This window comes from Halichondria panicea, chromosome 9, assembly GCF_963675165.1.
Source record: "Halichondria panicea chromosome 9, odHalPani1.1, whole genome shotgun sequence".
Classification (NCBI taxonomy): Eukaryota; Metazoa; Porifera; class Demospongiae; order Suberitida; family Halichondriidae; genus Halichondria; species Halichondria panicea.
Genome location: NC_087385.1, coordinates 218,337 through 239,083, shown reverse-complemented (window position 1 = coordinate 239,083; position 20,747 = coordinate 218,337). Strand labels below are relative to the sequence as shown.

The following is a 20,747-nucleotide window of genomic DNA, read 5'->3' as shown; positions in this document are numbered from 1 at the left end:
AGATAGCATTCCCCTGGCATGTGTGTACCTGGTGGTGGGAGTGAGGCCATTGACCATGAGGTAGATGGACTCAGTGGCCCCCAGCTGGATCCTCTGTCTCAGCACGTGCATGAACTGGGCCACTGGAGGGAGGGAGGCAACAAACAACAACACAAGTCACACCACCTCACAATACAATACAACACATTCGATCTCCCTAATAATGATATACTATAATTATACAGAATTATTTATCAGATTTCAGGCCATTGCAAAACTAACGGTATAGAGCCAGCACATGGCGATTGATAAAAATATCTCGAGGGTTGGTCCCCATAACAAGAGGCTCATCAATATCCATCCAATGACTGACAGGAATTATGAGGGAGGTAAGATATGACACAGAGCAGCTGTATTGATGCTACACATGTGATAAAGCTCTCTACAATACTCACAGACATACTAGCACTAATGAGTGGCTACAGTGAGGCATTATAGAGGAATCAAGATGGACATGGGAACACTCTAGAGAGAGGTGGACTCATATACTCACAACCATACTATTCCCTACCTCCACAGATCCTGAGAAGCTTCCAGAGAAGGAGTACTTTGACTTCTCTATAAAGAGCAGGTCCATTCGTTGCAGGTATGTGTACATGAGTAGCTGACGCTGGTTCAATGAGAGAGCAGGGTGATTCACAGCCATCACGTAGAGGAGGCGGAAATCCTTCAGCACCTAGACACAGGGCGAATAGATATAGTATTATAAGCATTGGACTGAGAATACTGTTAACTATTAGTCTAGTCAACTGACAAGTGAGTCAAGTTGATAACTGGAGTGCAGACAATGTGCCATCCATTAGGAGCAGTGTACATGCACCTGGACAAACACTTGTATAGCTGTGTATTGCTTTAGCTCATGACGTGCTCAGGCATACAGTTAGTGAGTATGTGATTGTTGGTACAACATTGAAATACCCGCAGATCCTTGCAGGCACATCACCTTGCAGGCACATCAACACACCCTAATCCAGGTCACCACTCTGCATGGCTATTCTATTATATGAAACCCACTAAAACAGCAAATATTGTGGCTTGGCCAGAAACATCTGCCACAACTTGGTATACAGTGAGAGCTTTTAGCAAATGAGTAGGTGGCATGAGTGATCCTAGGTAATACATAACAACCACTATAGAAGCAATACCCACCACACTAGCTAATAATGAATATGAACACCTCATGCAAATGGAGTTAGAGATTATACTGAAACACTGACAGTGTCCATTCTTACTTTGAGCTCATTGCAATCCTCAAAAAACGTCTGCACTTTCTTATCGTTGAGTAGTTGGAATACGACCTCAGCCACAGGTCGATTATCCGAATGCACAACAGACAGAGAACTGCACAGTTTGAGACATACTTGGTGAGAGAGGCCTGACTCTTGGAAGGGCTTGTAGTAGCTCACTCTGTTGGCATGTATCTCAATTTTATTCACTTGTGATTTATAATGCTCTTTAGAGGCGTCTAATAATACGGTACCAAAGAATCAAGATTCAAATGCCAGACAGTGACGTAGCATTCGACAGATGAGGTCCACACGATCGCACGCCTCGAGGCCATGAAACGCTTGCAATATCTCTGATAGCTTCATATCTGTATACGTCAGCCACTAGGCCTGTAATAGAGACAACGGTATATACGTTAATGCAGTTTATATATAGGACACACAACAGTACGGCTATATTGTGCAGTGGAGCTATCAAGACTAGCTGTGTACAATCTAGGACTAACACTTGCCTTGGAATTTAACCACAACACACAGTCTCAACAATTCATCATCTTTGGGAGACCTAGTTATCTGTACTTAATAGCAATAGACTCTTGATTCATGTCGTGTGTGCAGCTCTATAGTAACTGTATAGTTGAGGCTATAGTATCTAGATACAAGGCTCTCATGCACAACACACAATTCTGCACAGTAGGTGAGCACACGTAGCTAGCTGGTTGTACACTTGTTATAACTGTTAATAGTTTATTATTGTTACCTAAACAGGCAGATAGTCTCAGAGCTAGCTTGACCAGACAGCCCTATTTGGGTAGACAACTCTTGAGGCACAAAATTCATGAACTGTTTATCACTTTGCAGAGATCAAAGGTTTCTTCATTAGCTTATCATGACTCACAAATTGTGTGGGTGGAGCTAAGATTGCCCATTAAAAATATGCGGCTGATGACGTTTATGACGTCACACCAAGAGACTAAGAAGAATGGAAGTTGATGTTGGGGAACACTGTTTTTTCCCTCAATGCAACAGATTAGGTATGCAAAATTAATAATGTTTTTTTGTAACTACTCATATTCAGATTTCCTTCCATTTGTGTGTGACCTCTGTCATCAAACATTTTGGTAAGTAGAGATCTAGCTACCATTTTACGATTTACATATTTGTTGGTTTTGCCACAGTAAATATCATCGAGTCCCCTCCTCTCACAACTGTGAGCACATCGACACAAATATTATATCCACATTGCCTGAGAAACAAGAGGTAATCATTTACACAATTAGATGACAAACTCATAATAATGTAATTATACATCTCCCTCCCCGGCATGCACTGAACGTGTGTCCATAGTTTCTCTTCCACTGTTCCCTCCCCTCGTGCAAGAAGCGTCATGTGACTAGTGTGCTGTGTGAGTCTTGTGAGCAGTCGTATTGCATCCAGCACAGACACCAGGAGGACCACAGCTGCCCTGCACTGATAGTAGCCGAGCAATACTCTACTACGACTGTGAGGGGGAGGCCACTGGGACAACCTGCCAAAGCAACTGGAACAAGTGAGCATGCAAACAGTGTGGTGTACTCAACACTGAGCCTGTAATAATGAGCAATTTAGTACTCCGTTCTTTATTCTAGTTCCCTACCACTCTTAATCTCAGCTACTTTAACTGTTGAGTCTACTTGTACACGCTTCATAGGATGTCTACATTCTGTGTACTATTGAACAATGTGTGTGCACTCTTTGACTGGCCAGGTGGGGTGAAAGGTGGCAGTTCATCCAAACACATGAGTGGAAAAGTTGCTTTGATGAAGTTAAAAATGAGAGCAGTTGGTCTGGACTCCATACCACAGGTATGCAGTGGAGTGGTTGCTGGGGGAGGTTAGCTAGAGCTTGGACCATCGTCCTGTTAAGTGGCTGCTTATTCACTACTGCATTATGCTCAGTATTCACTGGAGAATTGTGCTCCCTTTTGTAGGTGGAAAGAGTGTATTTTGAAGTGGAGCTGCCAAGGACTAGTGGACTCCCTAACACCTCCATGTTTGTCTCCAAGGTGACCGCCCGGGGAAACACTTTATGCACTGGAGTGTATAATGCATACCATACCATACAGTGGAACCTTGTAACATTGGGGGATAAGATATTGGCCATTATACAGAGGTGACCTTTGTTGAGGGGTTGTTTTGTACTGGGTACTTGACCTTTTATTTATATCTGCTGTTGGTCTTTCTGCAGGATGGTTGTTGAGTTCCACTGTATTATACGATTATTATATTACATGTCATAACAAAGTACATAAACCTAATACACACAATGAATAGGAGTGGTGTGTTGGACGGACGGTCGATTATATTGCTCAGAGATTCAAACTAAAGAACGACAATCACAAAGCACATGCTCAAGTAAGTGAGACCACTAATACACTAACTGTTTGAGTGGCTCCTCTACAGAAGCTGTGTCTGTATTGTGAGGGTGCAGTACTGGGCATGTCTGATAAGCTACAGGACCTTATACACACTGTCATCACCATGGGAACTACACTTACACTAGAATATGAATGCAAATGATATCCAATAAATTTTTGTTATGTGAAGTTTGTGAAAGTGGGTGGGGCTGCTGACATTACAGGAAGTGTCTTCCATGAGGTGAGTTCAGAGATACTAGCTAGAGAAGTGTGTATATAAGAGAAGTGTGTATGATACATGTGATCTGTATATCAGTGTCTAGATAGCCAATGTGTGTATATATATTGCTCACTGTCCTTACTCCTGCAGACAATGTTGAAAGCTGTTCGCTCCATTCTTGGTCGTCCACCAGTTGAATCACCACCTCGTTGGGGTCAATTTTCTGCAGTTGACGGACGCCATTACATGTGGAGGGGGGCTGGTCCAGGACTGGGGTCTAACATCATTGCTGTGTATGATCCAAGCACTGAGCTGTGGAGCCTCTTGCCCACCACTGGACCTCTACCCCCTGGAGAGGCGGGTGGTTGCTCTGTTTGTGTAGGTCGTTGCCTGTACACCTTTGGTGGTCATGATGGGTCTTCTTACGTCAATGACATGAGCAAGCTTGATCTGGACACTCTCCATTGGACCAAAGTTCAAACCTCTGGTAGTCAGCCTATGAAAAAGGCTTACTGTGGACTTGTCCGTGTGAATGAGAGAACTCTGTGCTGCTTTGGAGGACTCGGTATTGAGGGCACCACCCAACCAGGATCAACATTCACCAAGACTGGACTGTCTGGTGGAGGGGGAAGGACAAACGAGTTTCATTTCTTTGACACACAAAATGGTAACTTTTATCAATGTGTGCACATTCGCTGTATGTTTTCGTTGCATACACTTATAGGGTATCTAGCTACTGGTGGGCGGAGTCCCACCCTCACTCACATAGGAAACCATGTTCACTTTCATATCAATCAATGTTATAAGGATGATGTAACATTGTACCATTCTCTAAATTGCCCCACCCCCACTTCCAGGTGTCTGGTCGTCCCCTGAGCTCAGAGGAGAGAGACCTCCTCCCTGTAGTGACTTCACCTTCACCATGGTGGACCAGCACAGGGCAGTCCTCTTTGGAGGGAGCCAATCTGGTCGTGATGGTAGGCTCAATGAAGTCTACCTGTTTAATTTTAGGACCATGGTGAGTTGGAATTAGTACTGCCACATTGAAATGCACAATACTATGTGTTCACTGTGTGTAGGAGGTCACTAAGGTGAAGCCAGTACAGGGAGAGCCATGGCCAGTGGGGAGGGAAGTCCATGCTGCCTGTTGTCTCAACTATGGTCAGGACCACCCTCAACTACTGGTGTACGGAGGAATGGGTAATGGCAACAAGACACTGGGGGACATGTGGATACTGGATGTAGACACTGTCCAGTGGGCAGAGGTGAGTCTTGTCTTATTATGAACTGTTAGTGTACGTGTAATAAATGGACGTAATAAAGAGATACGAGACGTTCATTTACAAGAGTAAATAACATTGAAGTCTAGGAGGATGTTAAATACTTGTGCTATGTACACACACCTTTACTGTATTATATCACGTTGTCATGGTTACAAGCGTGTAATAAAAGTCATACAGTCCCTTCCGTACACGGTCGCGTAGCCTCGAGGCATAATTTGGTAAAGGGTCACTGTAATATAAAACACATAGCCTTGAGATTCCTCGTGTTGTAATGTTATATTTATTTCATACAGTACATGGATTATCTGATGATCTGTTCAGAATACACAGTACTACTGTACACTCAACATTTATTTATCAGAGCATTATTTTTTGTGCCTCCAGGTGACACCTCCTGAGTCAATGACACCACGTTACCTCCACTCCATCACTGCCACCAGTCTGGGACCAGGACTCACTGAGGTCCTCGTGTTTGGAGGCTGTCGGAAGTGGCTGGGAGATACCATTGCTGAGACCACCATACTGAGATTTGGTGAGCAGCTACTAGTACATGTAGCCATGGCAACTATTGTCTGATAGACAAGTACACACAATACATGTGTCAATGACTCTGAATGCATATACTGTTACATTTGTTCCTTAATCCCCCCTACAGAGTTGATTGGACCCTCAGCGTCTGTTGCTGGACCCTTGGCTGGGAAGTGGGCTCTCGTGGATGTGGTCCACAACGACACTAGAGGCTCCGCCCAGCGATTGCGTGAGAAGAGGATCAGACAAGCAACTGCTCGTGCCTCATCAGTCAGTGAGACCAGCGACCACTCCTCTCAAGACCGGGTGAGGGCTCTGGAACAACAGCTACGAGCAGCAGAGCAGAGAGAGCACGACACTCAACGTCACCACCAACTACAGTTGCAAGAGAAAGATCGAGAATTAGCTACACAAGCTAGAGAATTGACCGAGGCCAATTGTCGTCATGGAGATGCGGAGGAAAGAGCACAGCTGGCAGAGCAAAGAGAGCAAGCTACACAATTACTTTTACAAGTGAAAGATCGAGAATTGGCTGAGGCCAACAGAAGAGAAGCTGACCTGTCTGCTCGAATCACAGCTCTAGAGAGGGAGTTAGAAGGCAAGACGAAAGAGTTGGCAGCACACAACACAGAGGTGTGGAGGATTCCGGCCAACAGAGTGATCACGATGAGAACGATTGGCACTGGAGGATGGGGGGAGGTGCTGGAGGGAACAGTGACGGTGGCCGTCAAGCGACTCTTTGCTGCCATTGTCAACCCACGCAATCTAGAGAGACTCCAGAGAGAAATGAGGCTCTTGGCTGAAGTACGACACCCCAACCTGGTGCAGTTCATTGGGGCAGTGTTTGACCAGTCCCCTCCTCTCATCATCACCGAGCTTCTGGACATGAATCTCCGACAAGCGTACGAGAGGAATCAACTGGACCCAGGAAATCGGCTCTCGATCTTCATGGACATTGCCCTCGCTCTGAACTACCTGCACCAGCGCTACGATCCCATCATCCACCGTGATGTGAGTGCTCCCAACGTCCTCCTCCAGCGAATGCCCAACCACCAGTGGAAGGGGAAGGTCTCTGACCTGGGCTCAGCCAACTTCCTTCAGCATGCTCATACGATGGGAGAGGGGGCCATAATCTACTCCCCTCCTGAAGTCATCCCTCAAGCCTTTGATCCTCTCACTCCACCTCTGAGACAGTCTGTCAAGATCGATGTGTACAGCTACGGCATTGTCCTCTGTGAGGTGACCGCTAGTCGATTCCCAAGTGCTGAACATTATCGAGACATGATTCTCCAAGTACAGAGGCAGCGTCCTGCAGTGTACGAGCTGATACTCCACTGCACTAAGAGAGAGCCCAGCCATCGACCCAGCATGGCACAGGTGATGGTGGAACTGAACAAAATAGCACCCTTTTAACTATAAATAATGTGAACACTTATCTATCTAGCAGCTTCTTTGTATTGAATATTGATTTTAATTACTTTATGATTTTTATTTTTAGCTTTGGCTTTTGTAGTGTGTGTTTGCACTCTCCTATTATGATGATTACTATTGACTTTATCTCAGTCTCATGCTAATCAATATTACCGTTCACGATAATTATGATGAGTGGTATGGGCAAACGTTATTCACATAATTAGAACAATAGCAATAACCACAAAACCAGTCCATAAATACAATCAAAGCGATGAATATAGAGTTCCTAAGAGTGTCACTGTTGAGAGCAGCCCACCCTCTGTGCCCCGCCCACTCCTTCATCCTCCTCATCTTCATCGTATATGACTCCACCCCCTTGTGCCCCGCCCACTCCCCTCGTCCCCTCACTCTCTATTATATCCACTTCCTCTGCCTCTGGGTTCAGTGCTGGTGGGGCCAGGTCCTGTGGGCAGGAAACACTTCAACTCGTGTGTGTGGTGTGTGTGCGCGCGTGTGTGTGTGGTGCGTGTGCGTGTGTGTGTGTGTGGGTGGGTGGTGACTCCACAAACTCCACAGGAATGCTCACTTGATAGTTTGTGTCATATAATTTTCTACTTTATGTCAAATATACATGCATGCATGCATTCTCTTGTCATCATTAATAATGTTGTTTGTAAGATCATCATCATGTGTATATACAATTAATGATAAATTGAAGAATGTATAATTTATGTAATTAAGGTTTATGTAATTAAGGTGACAGAACATAACATGCATGTACATGGGAAGCTAGGACTCATAGAGTTCACTGTTCACTGTACATACAACAAAACTACCAAAGCCAAAATTTTAAATTCATAATCTAATTCAAAGGAAATTAAAATTACCGCAAAAGTACACACCATGCACACATTGGTTATGGTTGAGTCACGATTTTTTGCAGCCAATTCTCTAGCTTGTGTAGCAAATTTTTGATTCTTTTTATGAAACTGTAGTTGGTGGTGACTACACACACACACACACACACACACACACACACACAAACCAGAGTCAGGGAATTGGATGGTGAACTGAACATAGAGGTTGCCCTTGTGACATGAGGCCTCCTGAACACACACACACACACACACACACACACACACACACACACACACACACACACACACACACACACACACACACACACACACACACACACACACACACACACACACACACACACACACACACACACACACACACACACACACACACACACACACACACACACACACACACACACACACACACACACACACACACACACACACACACACACACACACACACACACACACACACACACACACACACACACACACACCACTTGATTAGTCACCACCAACTACAGTTTCATAAAAAGAATCAAAAATTTGCTACACAAGCTAGAGAATTGGCTGCAAAAAATCGTGACTCAACCATAACCAATGTGTGCATGGTGTGTACTTTTGCGGTAATTTTAATTTCCTTTGAATTAGATTATGAATTTAAAATTTTGGCTTTGGTAGTTTTGTTGTATGTACAGTGAACAGTGAACTCTATGAGTCCTAGCTTCCCATGTACATGCATGTTATGTTCTGTCACCTTAATTACATAAACCTTAATTACATAAATTATACATTCTTCAATTTATCATTAATTGTATATACACATGATGATGATCTTACAAACAACATTATTAATGATGACAAGAGAATGCATGCATGCATGTATATTTGACATAAAGTAGAAAATTATATGACACAAACTATCAAGTGAGCATTCCTGTGGAGTTTGTGGAGTAGCTTTTAACTCTTGAGAAGTAGAACGGAGTGTAGGTATAGTCCAGGTTAAAGTGGGAGGTCTGGGCATGCCCTGTCGGCCTGTGAGGGGAGGGTTAATATTATATTATAGTCAACCATCCCTTGAGGCTGTCACTAGATAAAAGGGGTAGATGATAAACCTAGCAAATCTAAGATTGACGTCGAGCTGCAACGGTTAATAGCTATAGTTACAGAGTGTTCAAATAGATACACAGAGCTATAGGTGTGCTGTGTGTGTGTGTGTGTGTGTTTGAGGGTATACAAAAAGTATCATTTGTGTAGGAGAAATTGTGTCAACTGTTCGCGTTACTAGCTCAAACGGAATGCTCACTTAAATTAATCTTTAAAAAGGTTGGCATCTGATGTGTGTGTGTGGGTGTGGGTGTGTGTGTGGTGTGTGTGTGTGTGTGTGTGTGTGTGTGTGTGTGTGTGGGTGTGATGTACTTGCATGTAGGGTATGTAACTCACTTGTGCAGTGACTGACATGAGTACTCCCTCCATGAGAGCTGGTTGCATCTCTGTCTACTGGAGCTACTGCTCAGAGACAACTCCTGAGAACAAATACAGCATTTAATATAGTTCAGTAATACTGACTGCATGTGCATACCAAGTGAAACTTCCTGTCATAGCTGCTCCCCTGTCTCTTTCCCTTGCCACGCCCCCTTTGACGTTGAGGGGAACCCCCTGTTGCCTGGGATACCACCTCCACTACCACCTACATACAGTCACAATCACACACCAGAGAGAGGGGGGGATCTCTTCCTCACTTTGCTACCAGTGTGTGTGTATTCCCCCAGCAGGACAGACTCATCCCTGGAGTGCTTGTGACACAGTCTGCTCACACTCACCATCGGGTTCTCTGGAGTGTTCTGGTACATCACTGAACCTGAGGATACAAATAAACAGCATTGAATAATAATTATAGCGTTAAAGCATAAATTGAGAAATATAGAGTCAGGTACGGTAACAGTAACACTTGCTGTAAGCAGCTGTGTTATTAATACCAGGAGCACATAAATAAGTGCTCCTGTTAATACTAGCGTACCATCTGGTAAGAATCGTAGGAAGCGATAATAGACGACAGTGTGGTATGGTCTGTAGAAGGTGTCCAGCGATCTCTCTCCCTGGCGGACGTAAGAGTTTTTGGAAATGTACACACCTGGGTAATAGAGTGGAGGGGTGTTAGAGGGTGGTGGGTGGTGGGTGGTGGGGGTGGGGTGTTAGAGGGTGGTGGGTGGTGGGGGGAGGGGTGTTAGAGAGTGGTGGGTGGTGGGGTGTTAGAGGGTGGTGGGGGTGGGGTGTTAGAGGGTGGTGGGTGGTGGGGTGTTAGAGGGTGGTGGGTGAGCGGGGGAGGGTTACCGTTGAATTGTAGGTGGGGCTTTAGGATGAACATTCTCCTCCAACTGTCTCCATAGCTACTAGCACTGGAGACATCCCTCCATACTCTGGGGGGGTAGGCAAGTAAGCGTTCACAAAGAATAATTTAACATGTACTATTCTAGCTACAGGCTCCCACACACACATACAGTGCACAATGCATCTATGCAGGAGCACATTCATCTATGTAATACTGTATTTTAGGACGGGAGGGGGGGCACAGGACAGGAGGGGGGGCACAACAGAACAAAATATAACAAGAGTACAGGCTCCCATCTATAATCATGTAACACAGTACCATGTTCAGTACACACAGTTACTGAATACTGATTGCCAATGACTGCAACCCTCCTCTCTCTCACCTCCTGCAAGCCATTCTCCAGAGATGTGGTTCCCTGGCTAGACAATACAGTGCTCTGCAAGTCATGGAGACTATCTCCAGTGACCTCATGTCCAGCTGAGCAGACACCACCCACTGCACTATGCATCTCACCACGTCCAGAGGGAGGGACGAGATGTGGACACTCTGTGTGTGTGTGGTGTGGGTTGTGTGTGGTGTGTGTGTGTGGGTGTGGGTGGGTAGAGTGTAACCAACATCTATTTTAACATCAAAAGAGTGGCAGAAAGTATCATCCTACTTATTTCTGGTGTACCTTGGTTGATCTGGCTGGCGTACACCAGTGAGGTCCCTGTATACTGAGAGTCTGAAACTGCTCCACTAGTTCCCTAGACCCTCGCTCATACCCACTAGGACCATCTGCACACACACACACACACACACACACACACACACACACACACATCAAGGATGGTCATACTAGACTAGACCAGTACCTTCGTCGCCACTGTCTTCACTGTCACTGCTCTGAGGTGGTTGCTCTTTGTTCAGTTTAAAGTCAATATCAGGCACCAGGTGACAGGCTTTCTTGTAGAACAACAGAGCTGCAGAAAGAGCCAAAACACTTAAAAATCCTGTTTGTAATCCACTGTACATGTTGTGAATGAGTGGGTGGTTAGCTACCTGCGTGCATGTCTCCACTCCTCTCAGCAGCTGCTCCCATCCAGTAGAGACTCACTGCCTGAGGATTATATAGTAAATAAGAGTAATACACCCACACCCACCCCCACACACCACACACACACACACCCACCCACACCCACACACACACTTGGACGACCCTACCTCTTCCTCTACACTGGATGATTGCGGCTGCTGCTTGCGTTTCAACTCTTCACGCCATTCCTCACGGAACACCTCCAGTTCATCATTCTCCTGAGTGGAGGGAGACTATTGCAAACTGTGTAGTGATCATTATCATCAATATGGTGGTATATGCTTTCCCTGACTCTTACTTGTGTCTTGTGACTGCTTATTTGACTGTCTGTCTGTTCCACATTGTCTGAGGAAGATATATCATCATCATTCTCTATATCAGCGCTCTCCATTGCCTTTAAATCACCTCCTGGAGATAGACACTAAGGATTTCACTATCTCAATTTACTGGGTATGGGTCGTCTTTTTCATTTCTATATTTCCTTAGACTGTCTAAGAAAACCTCGTGGCAAAGGTTCAAAGGTCAAAGGCTTACAAGCCAAGATCAAGAAGAGATATTTAGGCTCCCCTACACGGACGCACAATGATGAGCAGGGAGGTATGATATACGTACCTACACTCTGTACCCCCTGTGTTACTGTGACCCCTGTCAGGCCCACCACCATGACCCTGTGATGAAGCACAGTGTTCACACACTAGTGTTCAGATCACTCAAGAGAAGTCACGACATGTTCCTGAGTCAAGAGGGACAACCCATACCACAGAATGACCAGGCGTACGTTACCATGGATACTCACACATATCACTACAATGTTGACACCACCACCAATATAGCGACCCTCAACATTCGCCCCATAATTATAGCACCATTCATTGCATAGCACCATTCATTGCATAGTCTTATCACCTTAATAAATGATTACTTGTGTACTGTATGGGTACGCATCAGAGTATCGTGTTGCTATAGTAACCGGGTGTGTGTGTGTGTGTGCAGGTTGAAGCGTAAGATAGCGTGTAAGATCAGTGATGAGCATGCTGCAGTGAAGGACCTCCCACCACCCAATGACACTGTGGCCAAGATATCAGCCAAGAGTCTCCCACCAGGGAAACAAGGTAGAGAGAGGGGGATGGTTGAATAATACACCCTTTGGTTTCTTGAATATCCATTGATCCTATGTAGAACCTGAGCATACCATAGACTTCGAGTTCCTTAGATCATTTTGAAATTAGACCATCCAAAGTATTGATTGTGAACCATCAAAGTTAGCTAGTTAAATGTTTTCACATACAGTTTATTATCACTGTGTTGCTATTATTGCCCAGAGGCCCCACCTCTGATGGTGACTGGTGGTCATCACTACCCGAGTGGTCCTGGTAAGCTAGCTCCTCAATATCATTGTCCACACACCACTACACCACTACCACGCCCCCTTGTAGGTGTGGCCCTGTCAGCTGGTACTGCCGCTAAACAGAGACCCCCCTCAGAGCAAGGAGTGCAAAAGGTCATCGATGAGGTCACCGCAAGAGAACAATCAGCGTAAGTAATTTTTTATGGTTCCAAAAATTGCCTATTAATAATTGCACTGTTACAGAACAACTGGAGCAGGTCTCAAAGATATCTACCAACAAAGCAAGGTACGACCTCTGCACTTTGACCTATAACCTCTGACCTTTGCCACCTGTAGGACCTTGTCTTGAGCAAGGGCACACAACAGTTGGTACCACGGAAAGCTCAACAGTTGATCAAGCCGCAGTGGCATCCGCCATGGAAGCTAATGAGAGTTATCAGCGGCCATCTTGGCTGGGTGAGATCTATTGCCCTGGACCCCAGCAACGAGTGGTTTGCCACTGGCTCAGGAGATAGAACCATCAAGGTAAGGGGGTGGGGTTGGGAGCATTGGCTGTGTTTATAGTATCACCTGTTATGTAAATGTACATGCAATAGAATCCAGTGTTTAGTGTAGCATATCTTCTGACAGCCATAACTAAAGTTTTGGCGATTCATTTTCAATATTTGTACCATTGATTAAGGCCCGTGTGTGGGAGGAGGGTTGAACATCTTTCAACAGCCATAACTTGAATACCGTTAATCCAATGTCAAAAATATTATGAATTTCTGAAAGTTTAGAAAGATACCTTTCAAATGTCAATCCAAGATTTCATTGGGACCATAATTTGTCATTTTCCGGCCTGGGACCTTTTAACTCTTGAATTTGAACTTTGATGACACCATTTGAAAGGTTTCTTTCTAAGCTTTCAGAAAATCAGAAAATCATTGAAATTGGATCAACGGAATTCAAGTTATGGCAGCTGAAAGAGTCTCCAAACCATTGATTAAACCAATGTGTACTGTTGACTGCATTTGGTATTGTATTGTCCTCTGTACATGCAGTTGTGGGATTTGGCCTCGGGGCGTCTGAAGCTGACTCTGACTGGTCATATCAGTGCAGTGCGTGGGCTGGTGGTGAGCCCTCGACAACCGTACCTCTTCTCCTGTGGGGAGGACAAGCAGGTCAAGTGCTGGGACCTGGAAGTCAACAAGGTAAGGAAGATGCTAGATATTGTTGTTAATTAAAATCAAGCCTCCAACACCTCTACTAACATGATTGTACAATGAGTGTCAAGGACAATTGTTATATAATTATATCCAGTTCCCCTCCTTTTCCCCACTATCCTATTGTCATTATTTGTACAATGTATTGTCAATCATTCATGTCCTTTGCCCCCCCCACACACACGCACTACAGGTGATTCGTCACTATCACGGTCATCTGAGTGCTGTGTACTGTATATCTCTTCACCCGACTATTGATGTGTTGATAACTGGTGGGCGTGACGCTACTGCTCGTGTGTGGGACATGAGGACCAAGGCTTGTGTCCACACTCTCTCTGGTCACACTAACACTGTGGCTGACATCATCACTCAGGCAGCTAACCCTCAGGTAAGCAGGCCTAGTCTATAACTATTGCATGGGACTGTGTCTATAGTGTAGCATCTTTGAATGGCCATAACAATATAATGATTTTCTGAAAGCTTAGAAGGAGCTCTTTCAGATGGTATGCTCAAATCTCAAATTTGAAACAGGCCATAATTTCTTAGAATTAACAGCCTAATTTGTGTGTAAAATTAAGATAGAGGATTGCAAGTTTCTTTGTCAGTACTATTGTATAATTTGTATTGCTGAGAGGTGGGGCTGCAATAGCAGTTGTGTTGGGTCTAGTGATAGGTTGCTCATCAGTAACTATATGCTGGTTGTGTAGACTGTCTGCCACGCGTGTAGTATGGACAGGTAGTCATCACTTTCAATATTACCCACGCTCACTTTATTAGAGCATGAGTGGTGTTGTCTGTGTGGAGGTGATGGCATGTGCTCTCCCTCACGCTCAGTCATAATATCAGCTCAACAACGGAGGAAGTTGCCTCGAACTGTATCAATGAAGCGCTTGTTCCTATTGTACACTGTACAAAACCTTATTGCTAGAATAATTATATTGCTGGTGAAAAAATTTGCGAATGAGCCAAATCAGCAGCAGAAAAATTTGCCCTTTGCGATCTGCGTTTGGCAAGTATTAATTTAGTAAAACAGGAGAGGATTCTCTATTTTTTATATGGGTTTTATATACAGAGGTGACCGTGTTTTGCAATTTTATTTTGCGAATTGATCCAAGTTCGCATATGTTTGATGCTTGCAAAAAATTAATTAGCACTTTATCTATTGATAGTCTCCCAGGGAATAGCTGTGGTCAAGCATGTAGCCAATCATGGGATCACCTGATCCAACCAGCCATTGTTTGCTTCACCATGTGGCACAGCATTGTGCTCTAGGAGCTGGAGTCTCTTTCAATACTCGATCTATCTGTGTGTGTGTGTGTGTGTGTGTGTCAAAGTATAACTGGAATGTCCTGGCAAGAAGCAGAGACTCGTAGAAAGTAAGTATGACAAACACATAACACATGTACATGCACATGTACAATGTACGTATTAATATTATAATGATGTAATAATCATCTTTCTGTACATGTACATATTATATATTTATCACTATATTATATTTTATTTTTCCTCAAGCTGAATTACTTAGCCCCTCCCTCCCTCACAGGCCTGCCTGCCATGGATGGTGATGTTGGTTTCCGCAATGTACAGCTGCTCAAGAGCCGAGTACTGGGTGTAGGGTCATACGGACAAGTGTGTGAAGCCATGGCTGACAATCTCCTCTGTGCTGCCAAGATATTCCACCAAACACTCTTAGGCCCCTCCTACCTACAACCTGCCCTCCATGATGCTAACCCCAGAGCACCGTTCAATCGCTTCAAGCAAGAATGTGCTTTATTGAGAAGAATCAACCATCCAAACATAGTCCAATACCTCGGACTCTCCCAGGACCCTGACACACAGCTACCTGTACTGTTGATGGAGCTAATGGACCGAAACTTAAAGCAACTTCTTGAAACTTCTACACATCCTGTTCTCTACTACCTGCAAGTCAATCTATCACTGGATATCATTCAAGCCTTGTCTTTTCTTCACGCTAACAGCCTGATTCATCGAGACCTCTCTAGTAACAATATCCTTCTAAATGGCGACTCTCGTGCTAAGCTGTCAGATTTTGGAATGACGAAGATGATTAGTTGTGCTCTCCCCTCCTCTCAAGTTTCACACACCACCTGTCCCGGTACAGAAGTGTACATGCCGCCTGAGGCTACATCCAGCCAATCAGATTACAGCGACAAGGGGGATGTGTTCTCGTTTGGAGTCAATCTTGTGCAAATTCTCACCAAAAAGTTCCCCTCACCTGGCAGTATGCTCCGAACCGTTCGAACCAATGATCCACAGTTTCCGTCTGGTGAAATTGAAGTACGTACATCCGAGATTGATCGTCGTGACAACCACATTAGACTGATATTCCCAGGCCACCCTCTCCTCCCAATGGCAATAGACTGCCTGCGGGACAAAGCCAACGATCGACCATCTGCTAGCAGTCTTTGTCATACCCTCACGGAACTAAAGGTCCGCTCAGAGTACAAAGAGAGTGTTTCAATGAACCTAGTTATTACCGTGGAGACCAAATGTGAGCAGCACACACCTCTGCAAATCATACAAGATTTGGCTGCAAAAGATCAAGAGATAAAAGATTTAAAAATGGAGTTGAAATCGAGTCAACGCAATATTGAAATGCTCGAGCAAAAGATCGCTGATAAAGACCATCTTCTGTTAGCTAAAGACAATCTACTGCAAGTCAAGGGAACGGTACTAGAAAAGTTCAAATCTAAAATTGAACAGTTGAGATTACGATTAGACATCCTAGACGTCCAACTACCTACTCCGAATATAACACCTTCTGTGAAGAAATCTGACAAAGAGTTTGGATTTCACTGGACACCTACGAAGACGGCCCCGTGTCGACTGTATAGAGTGTCCAACTCTTGTGTGCTTGTGGACACTGTGGCCTATTTCATGCCAGAGTCTCAACTACCATCGTCCAGGAAGGTCTACGCTCTGGACCTGGTCACTGTCAAGTGGTCCACGAAGGCCGAGTGCCCTACCGAATCTGCTTCCCTGGTCGTAATTGCTAAGCAACTAGTTACAATTGGAGGCAAAAAACAGTTTTCCTTGAAAGACCTGCTTGGAAGTGGCCTATCGAACCAGCTATACACACTTGGCAGTGACGGTGAATGGACTGAACAATACCCGCCGATGCCTACCCCTCGAATGGGAGCATGTGCTGTCAGTACTGTTACAACAGTGATCGTTGCCGGAGGTAAAGGGAAGAAAGACCAATGTTTCAAGACCGTAGAGATCATGGACATCAGTACACGACAATGGTTCACAGCTCCCGACTTGCCTGTACCACAGTATGAAGCATCGATTGTGATTTGTAGGGACACGCTGTACCTCACTGGAGGATGTGACCATTTCTTCCACCCCCTACCCACGGCATTCTCGTGCTCCCTTCTCGCTCTGATCCAGACAGCCTCCTTGCCACCTGTTTTATTATCTCGATCGTCCAGAGAAGTATGGACAGCCTTGCCCGACCTACCGGTGCTCTACTCAACGTGTGCCTGCATAGGGGGCCACCTGGTAGCTATAGGGGGTTGCAATGCCAACTATAAACCCACCTCAGCCGTGCATACGTATGACCCGGCTGCGAATGTCTGGAAGATTGTCAGCCATCTTGGAGTGCCCAGAGAGAGGAGCTTTGTGCTGACGTTGTCTGAGGACAAGCTGTTAGTTGCCGGGGGCTACATGTCCAAGTCAGCAGAGGGTTATACGGACAGAATAGAAGTTGGAACAGTTGTGTAGCTTCTTAGATACTATTTTTATTATGACTCTAAGATTATTCATTAATAATTATTGTTGCTCTCTAATTGAAAATGGAAAAGTTGCTCAACAATACCGTATAGCTGGTAATTTTCGAGGGTCTTAACTCTTAAGTTTGGCTATTTTTGCGTATAATATATATAGCAGTTTTTTTTTACATACTTGCATATTGAGCATGCATTTTCGCGGTTGAAATTTTCGTATCAATATTGCACATAACCACATTACATTTGCTACTCCCTCTCTCTCAGGTTCTGACTGGTAGTCATGACTCCACTATAAGGCTCTGGGATTTGGCTGCTGGGAAAACCAAGGCAGTCCTCACCAACCACAAGAAGAGTGTGCGCTCCCTAGCACTACATCCCACAGAGTAAGCTGGCCCACTGCAATTAATAGCTCTGCTGCCATAATTTGATTTTAAAGAAACCTCCATCAATAGTGTACCAAATAATAGTTAGACACTGTTTTGGAGGTGTCTATGGGATTTAGAAGCCCAAAGGCACTGATTTAGTATCCCGAGCGTAGCGAGGGTACTACAAGTGGCTGAGGGCTTCTAAATCACATGGACACCGACAAAACAGTGTCTAACTCATTTAGATACTAGTGCGCATGCCCAAACCTTGCCCTCGATGCTTAACTACAATACAATTACTTGGCAACAGAATACTAGGTATACTAAGTAAGTTGCAGGTATACTAAGTCCCATAGTATACATGCTCTGAGGCACTTTTCCCATGTACTTCCCATGTAGATCTTATCTACTAGTGTCCAATAGTTGATAGTACCTGTTTGGTAGTGCTACAACATGGTGTGCTTAGAGCAGCTTTATTTGTGGCCCAAATTGTCTATTTTCTGGAGGGGGAGGGAGGAAGCATGGACTACATTGTATAAGTGGGTGGGTCTTGTTTTCAGACCTAACTTTGATGGTCCATAACTTGTGTTGGGAACGTCCAATTTCAGATCTTAATGTGTTTGCAAGCCTATTTCTGCTTTCAGCAATCTTTCCTGACAGATTTTGCTTTGCCTCTGGAGCCCCTGACAACGTCAAGGTGTGGAAGTTCCCTGATGGTAACTTTATGCAGAACTTCTCTGGCCACCAAGCCATTGTCAATACAGTGGCCATCAACTCTGACAATGTGCTCGTCTCTGGAGGTGGGTTAAGTTTCCCAGAAACCGGGCGACGCCCCAACTTGCCCTTTTTAGGTTCTTTAAATTTTCAAATGTTGTAGAAGTGACTGAAATTATTCAATCTTCTCAGTTTGGCGCTAATAGAAGTGCAAGCTCTTAGGCTAGAATGATATTCATATCTAACAATCTAAGTGGTTTTTGCTGTCAGGCAAATCTCTGTTGCAAAGCATAATTAACTGCTTTTCGTGGGCGCATGTGGTAATTCCTGTGTATACATGTACATGTATACAGTGGTTTTCCATACCTTTGCAGGCTATACTCCAAGGCACTGTAACCACAATGTAGTGATTACCTGTTTGTGTTATTTTAGTCCACCCACACATCACAAAAATCAATGATGGGTAAAATACTGGCTATTGCAGACTTTTCACACAACTCAAGGGGTTACTACTCTACTTTCACAGCAATCCTTCTGGGAAGTGCGGTCTGGGATCGAGGCTAAGTAAATATAGGCCCTCCGCTCCCTATAGCTATACATACAAGTTTTAGCTCATATCATTTTGCCACAATGAACCATGCAACAAGTTAGCTGAGCTACCATCACTTCAGTCAGACAAAATATGAGACACTTGAAACATTTAGCGGCTATTATAATTATTTGGCGAGTGAGCTATTAGAATTTGGCGATTTTTAATTTGACATCTTAGGCTACTACAGCAATTAGGTCCACTAATTTGGCAGTTTTGAAATTGCCAAATTAAAACCAGTTACAGTTTGCATTTTGCAGGCCATAGCAAGTAATTGTAATTTTGTTGGCTTGTTACTAACAATCATAACAGAAGCCAACCAAAATACTATATTTACTACATTGTGGTTGCAGTGCTCTTGCAGTATAGCCTGCAAAGGTAAGGAAAACCACTGTAGTGTAGTCTGTCTCTAACCACCACACTGTTTACTACATGTACATTCTATATTGATTCTAGCTTTCAGTGAGAGCATATGTGTATGTAAGAGTTTGTGATAAGCATTTATGATGTATCATCCCTCCTCAGGTGATAATGGATCCATGCATTTCTGGGATTGGAAGACAGGTCACTGTTTCCAGCAGCTTCAAGCCTTGAGTCAGCCCGGGTCCCTGGACAGTGAGGCCGGTGTCTTCAAGGCCTGCTTTGATATGAGTGGTTGTCGACTGCTCACTGCCGAGGCTGACAAGACCATCAAGATGTACAGGGAGGACGAGACCGCGGTGAGTACATAACTATTGATTTTAGCGAATTAACTTTGACCACCCATACCTTGAGAATTGAATTTCAGTGGCTTTAGCTACATGTATTACATGGCTACTCAAAGTTTTTGATAGGCCTCAAAACTTGATTGAAAAAGGGCAATCTTTTTTTGTTTTGTCCTGGTGTAATGCAACCAGTGCTCAATTAGGCCCCCTCCCAGCTTGTCACCTCCCAGTGTTGTGGAAACAGTCTCTCCCACCTTCTTACTACACTGTACATGCAGTGTGTGTGCAGTGTGTGCATGTTTGCCCTCATAGCATTAATTTACTGTACTTGTCATTATTTTATTGTTACCACACGATTTCCTGTTTCTTCTATAAACAGCTCGTGTTATGACCTCCCCCGCCCCCACACACACACACCTGTCCCCCGCCCACACACACACACACAGACTGAAGAGAGCCACCCGCTCATCTGGAAGCCGGAAATATCGAAGAGAAAGCGCTATTGAACTAACCATGCAAACTCTCTCCCTCTATTGTCCATCAACTCATATTCTTTGGCTAGTATCCTTGCTCTAATTTTGGTCACAATTATCCACTTTCTACACATGTACAATTATTTGCAATTTTATACAACATTGTCCGTAATATTAAAATAATATTGCACACAGCCTTATTCTAAATCAAGTATCTTTTT

The 20,747-nt window shown here is 44.4% G+C and overlaps 6 protein-coding genes across 13 annotated transcripts in view; 4 read left to right on the top strand and 2 right to left on the bottom strand.

Annotated features, from left to right (window-relative positions):
• LOC135340771 (uncharacterized) overlaps positions 1–2,237 on the bottom strand; it is a 34,353-nt gene extending 32,116 nt beyond the window's left edge. The window contains exons 1-5 of one of the 6 annotated variants that reach the window (XR_010396438.1): positions 2,026–2,202; positions 1,778–1,830; positions 1,272–1,655; positions 551–715; positions 29–122 (exon numbers count right to left, since the gene is read on the bottom strand). The gene's annotated coding sequence lies outside the window, so the exon portion shown is untranslated. Of the gene's footprint in view, positions 1–28; positions 123–550; positions 716–1,271; positions 1,656–1,777 lie in introns of all 6 variants that reach the window. The other 5 variants (XR_010396437.1, XR_010396436.1, XR_010396434.1 and 2 more) reach the window with 5 other exon arrangements.
• On the top strand, positions 435–3,849 carry LOC135340759 (AN1-type zinc finger protein 1-like). Its single transcript, XM_064537124.1, has 11 exons — positions 435–514; positions 559–625; positions 2,127–2,193; positions 2,228–2,299; positions 2,344–2,386; positions 2,444–2,525; positions 2,613–2,814; positions 3,012–3,109; positions 3,235–3,309; positions 3,578–3,658; positions 3,707–3,849. The coding sequence occupies exons 4-11, from the start codon at positions 2,248–2,250 to the stop codon at positions 3,821–3,823; spliced, it is 750 nt and encodes a 249-aa protein (XP_064393194.1). The 5' UTR covers positions 435–514; positions 559–625; positions 2,127–2,193; positions 2,228–2,247; the 3' UTR covers positions 3,824–3,849.
• LOC135340736 (uncharacterized) lies at positions 3,761–7,248 on the top strand. The gene is made up of 6 exons (XM_064537092.1): positions 3,761–3,901; positions 4,031–4,547; positions 4,738–4,898; positions 4,960–5,145; positions 5,548–5,695; positions 5,819–7,248. Exons 2-6 carry the CDS (start codon positions 4,034–4,036, stop codon positions 7,102–7,104), a joined length of 2,295 nt encoding a protein of 764 aa, XP_064393162.1. The 5' UTR covers positions 3,761–3,901; positions 4,031–4,033; the 3' UTR covers positions 7,105–7,248.
• A 1,507-nt stretch (positions 7,249–8,755) lies between these two features.
• LOC135340732 (F-box only protein 9-like) lies at positions 8,756–11,851 on the bottom strand. 3 transcript variants are annotated; one of them, XM_064537080.1, is made up of 12 exons: positions 11,675–11,851; positions 11,505–11,609; positions 11,343–11,400; positions 11,156–11,263; positions 10,975–11,078; positions 10,684–10,847; positions 10,304–10,389; positions 9,990–10,103; positions 9,712–9,830; positions 9,552–9,659; positions 9,413–9,495; positions 8,756–9,004 (listed from the first exon to the last, which is right to left on the bottom strand). In XM_064537080.1, the coding sequence occupies exons 1-12, from the start codon at positions 11,765–11,767 to the stop codon at positions 8,893–8,895; spliced, it is 1,254 nt and encodes a 417-aa protein (XP_064393150.1). In that variant the 5' UTR covers positions 11,768–11,851; the 3' UTR covers positions 8,756–8,892. The 3 variants fall into 3 exon arrangements, with proteins under 3 accessions (XP_064393150.1, XP_064393152.1, XP_064393153.1); XM_064537082.1 differs by having other exon boundaries at positions 11,505–11,594; positions 11,675–11,850; XM_064537083.1 differs by having other exon boundaries at positions 11,505–11,619; positions 11,675–11,829.
• A 2-nt stretch (positions 11,852–11,853) lies between these two features.
• Positions 11,854–20,737, top strand: LOC135340731 (pleiotropic regulator 1-like). The gene is made up of 13 exons (XM_064537079.1): positions 11,854–11,973; positions 12,029–12,150; positions 12,370–12,488; positions 12,699–12,749; positions 12,813–12,912; positions 12,968–13,010; positions 13,061–13,249; positions 13,768–13,917; positions 14,123–14,317; positions 17,946–18,064; positions 18,707–18,846; positions 19,875–20,068; positions 20,500–20,737. The coding sequence occupies exons 1-13, from the start codon at positions 11,959–11,961 to the stop codon at positions 20,557–20,559; spliced, it is 1,497 nt and encodes a 498-aa protein (XP_064393149.1). The 5' UTR covers positions 11,854–11,958; the 3' UTR covers positions 20,560–20,737.
• Positions 14,345–17,930, top strand: LOC135340726 (uncharacterized). The gene is made up of 2 exons (XM_064537075.1): positions 14,345–15,305; positions 15,476–17,930. Exon 2 carries the CDS (start codon positions 15,487–15,489, stop codon positions 17,674–17,676), a length of 2,190 nt encoding a protein of 729 aa, XP_064393145.1. The 5' UTR covers positions 14,345–15,305; positions 15,476–15,486; the 3' UTR covers positions 17,677–17,930.
• Positions 20,738–20,747: the final 10 nt, after the last annotated feature.